The sequence below is a fragment of the Austrofundulus limnaeus genome, unplaced genomic scaffold (assembly GCF_001266775.1).
Source record: "Austrofundulus limnaeus strain Quisiro unplaced genomic scaffold, Austrofundulus_limnaeus-1.0 Scaffold7, whole genome shotgun sequence".
NCBI lineage: Eukaryota > Metazoa > Chordata > Actinopteri > Cyprinodontiformes > Rivulidae > Austrofundulus > Austrofundulus limnaeus.
In genome coordinates this window covers 3,234,407-3,236,877 of record NW_013952409.1, presented here as the reverse complement: position 1 = coordinate 3,236,877, position 2,471 = coordinate 3,234,407, and the positions used below count along the sequence as shown (strand labels likewise).

The 2,471-nt window shown below is 37.5% G+C and overlaps 1 protein-coding gene across 1 annotated transcript in view; it reads left to right on the top strand.

The window, feature by feature from the left end:
* LOC106535964 (polypeptide N-acetylgalactosaminyltransferase 18) overlaps positions 1 to 2,471 on the top strand; it is a gene marked incomplete at its 5' end in the record, with an annotated part of 198,638 nt that overhangs the window by 144,311 nt on the left and 51,856 nt on the right. The window contains 1 exon segment of the mRNA XM_014033117.1: positions 1,085 to 1,199. Coding sequence (XP_013888571.1) covers positions 1,085 to 1,199 — 115 coding nt within the window.

Below are 2,471 nucleotides of genomic sequence, written 5' to 3'. Positions count from 1 at the left end.
ATACTTGTACTTTTACTCAAGTATCACTTTGAGGTACTTTATACAACATTTGTCTTTAAGAACCTCCTACCGCTTCTGTCACACCCATTTCTGGACATCATCACAACAAAAATAACCATAAATATTAGGGGTGCAACGATACAGAAAATTCACGATTCGTTCGATACTTTAGTCTCACGGTTCGATATTTTTTCGATACAAAAAAAGAGAAATTTCCACTCCCTTTTTGACTTGTAATTTATTTATATTAATTATGAACATTTGTTTAACCTCAAAAGTCCAGTTTTTTAAATTAAATGTTGCTGAAACAGCAAGTTACTCTGTGGATCTGCGCTCAAAAATGCAGCCTAGGTGGAGTAGTCGAACACAGATCCACTGATCCTTCAACACAGAGCATCTTCAGAAGACAAGTTGATCAAGTAAATGTTAAAAATCTGTGTTGTTCCATAAAAGTGTGTATTGAACCTAAAGCACTGTTTGATATGGGTACATGTATTGTTGCACCCTTAATAAAAGTTTATTTGTATAAAAACAAGTCAGTGATAATGAATTAATAATCCTAAATACATGTTGAATGTGAGGGATGCATTTCTCCGTCACATTAAAGACAAACTTCAGAGACTGATGCTACAATGTTGTTGGAGGACCTTATTTCTGAGTCTTTGTCTGTTTGCAGGTTTTTATTTCCCCAGGAAAGATGAAGTCGCCCAAACAAGATGTTTGTTTTTATGTTTTTGAGTAAAGTTTATTTTCATATMGATAAGAGGCGATGTGTGGAAGTGACAGAATGAATACTAACGAGTTATTTTTTCTCTCTCTTTATTTTAATGTTGTTTTCAGTYTGATGCCTTGTATAGGTTTATAATGAGATACTAAGGCTTTTCTTCAGAGCATCAAATGTGCTGCATTCTAAAAAGAAATAGATCCTCAGGGTGTGATTCTCTAAGTCAGCTAATTGCAGTTTAGGTACGCGGGTACCAAACAATACTTTGCATTTAAACTACCGTATTGCCAAGCATTCAAAAACAATGTTGTTTGTCTGAATACCGTTTTGTTTTTTTATTATTATTATTATTCTTTCCAGGAGTCCGGCTCTGATTGGCTGCTTCGTGGTGGACAGGAAATACTTTGAGGAGATTGGGCTGCTGGATGAGGGCATGGAAATTTACGGAGGAGAAAATGTGGAGCTTGGCATCAGGGTAAGACTCCGTCTTATTCAGCGCACATCTGTGGCGACCGCACGCCAACGTGAAAACGTTTCAACAGCCCAATATTTATACACCTAAACATGTCTTTTACTGCGGGTGATTTATGTCCCGTACACTGCAACCGCTTTCAGCCGTTGTCTTTGCTTAAACTAAAATATTCTGAGTAGCGCGTGCATTCAGCCTGCAAAAAGAGACGAATGACCTTTCCTCTGACAGATGGGAGCTTTATCAGTCATCCACATTATTCATTTAGTGCGAGTCAAGGAAACCGAGCTGATTACTAATGATGTAACAACAAATACCTCTGTTGCTCAATTACTGTGTTTTACTTGCATGTTTTACATTATTTTTTATTTATTTTCTCTTCATTGCCTGCAGCCGAAGGTAAAAGTGGAGGATAATGTTTTTCAGTCAACACTATCCAACACAAAAGTTATTATTATTTCCCAGCTCTGTACCTTCTGATCCTCAGATTAGATTTAAAACGTGTTGGGTTTAATGCACTTCCTGCATCGGGTTCATTTCTCATCACTTCTCCAAGAGAAGAGCTCTCTGCTGTGAGTCAGCGCCGAGACGTTTCCGGTGTTTAGAGATTTGATTTAAATTGACGGATGCAGGAAACTCTGCGTCAGCGTGATGTGATCCTCTGACAGAAAGCTTTCGATCAGGCGGAGTTTGGTCACTGATCGGAGCTGCGGCCTGATGAACGCGTCAGGTTCACGTTCTGAGCGCAGCTCTGAACAATCAGTGAGCTGATCTGTAAAGTGAGGTCGCTTACATTACAGCAACAAAATTTTGGTTTTTGTTTTCTGCCACAAACCACCTTCAAAGTGGGTGTTTCTCAAGCGTAAGCAGTGATTGGCTGGTTGTTTTTGTTCTGTTTTTTGAAAAGATTGGTTCTTCTCTTTGTGACTTTAATTATTTTCTCATTAATTTTAGCAGACCAAACTGATTTAGTTTTTATTTTTAAATCAAATCACAATCTATCATTAAAAACAAACATTTAGTTCTCCCTATTTCTAAACGTCTCAAAAAAAATCCACTACTACTGATGGCGCTCTTATTTTGAAATGTAACCTGGAGTTCTTTAAGAGACGCAGAAATAATGAATGAAGACGTTGAGTCCAACATTGGCGTTGTCTTCATATGAACATACAGTGGTTTGCAAAAGCATTCATACCCCTTGAACTTTTCCATATTTTGTCACATTACAACCACAAACATAAATATATTTCACTGGAATTTAATGTGAAAGACCAACAC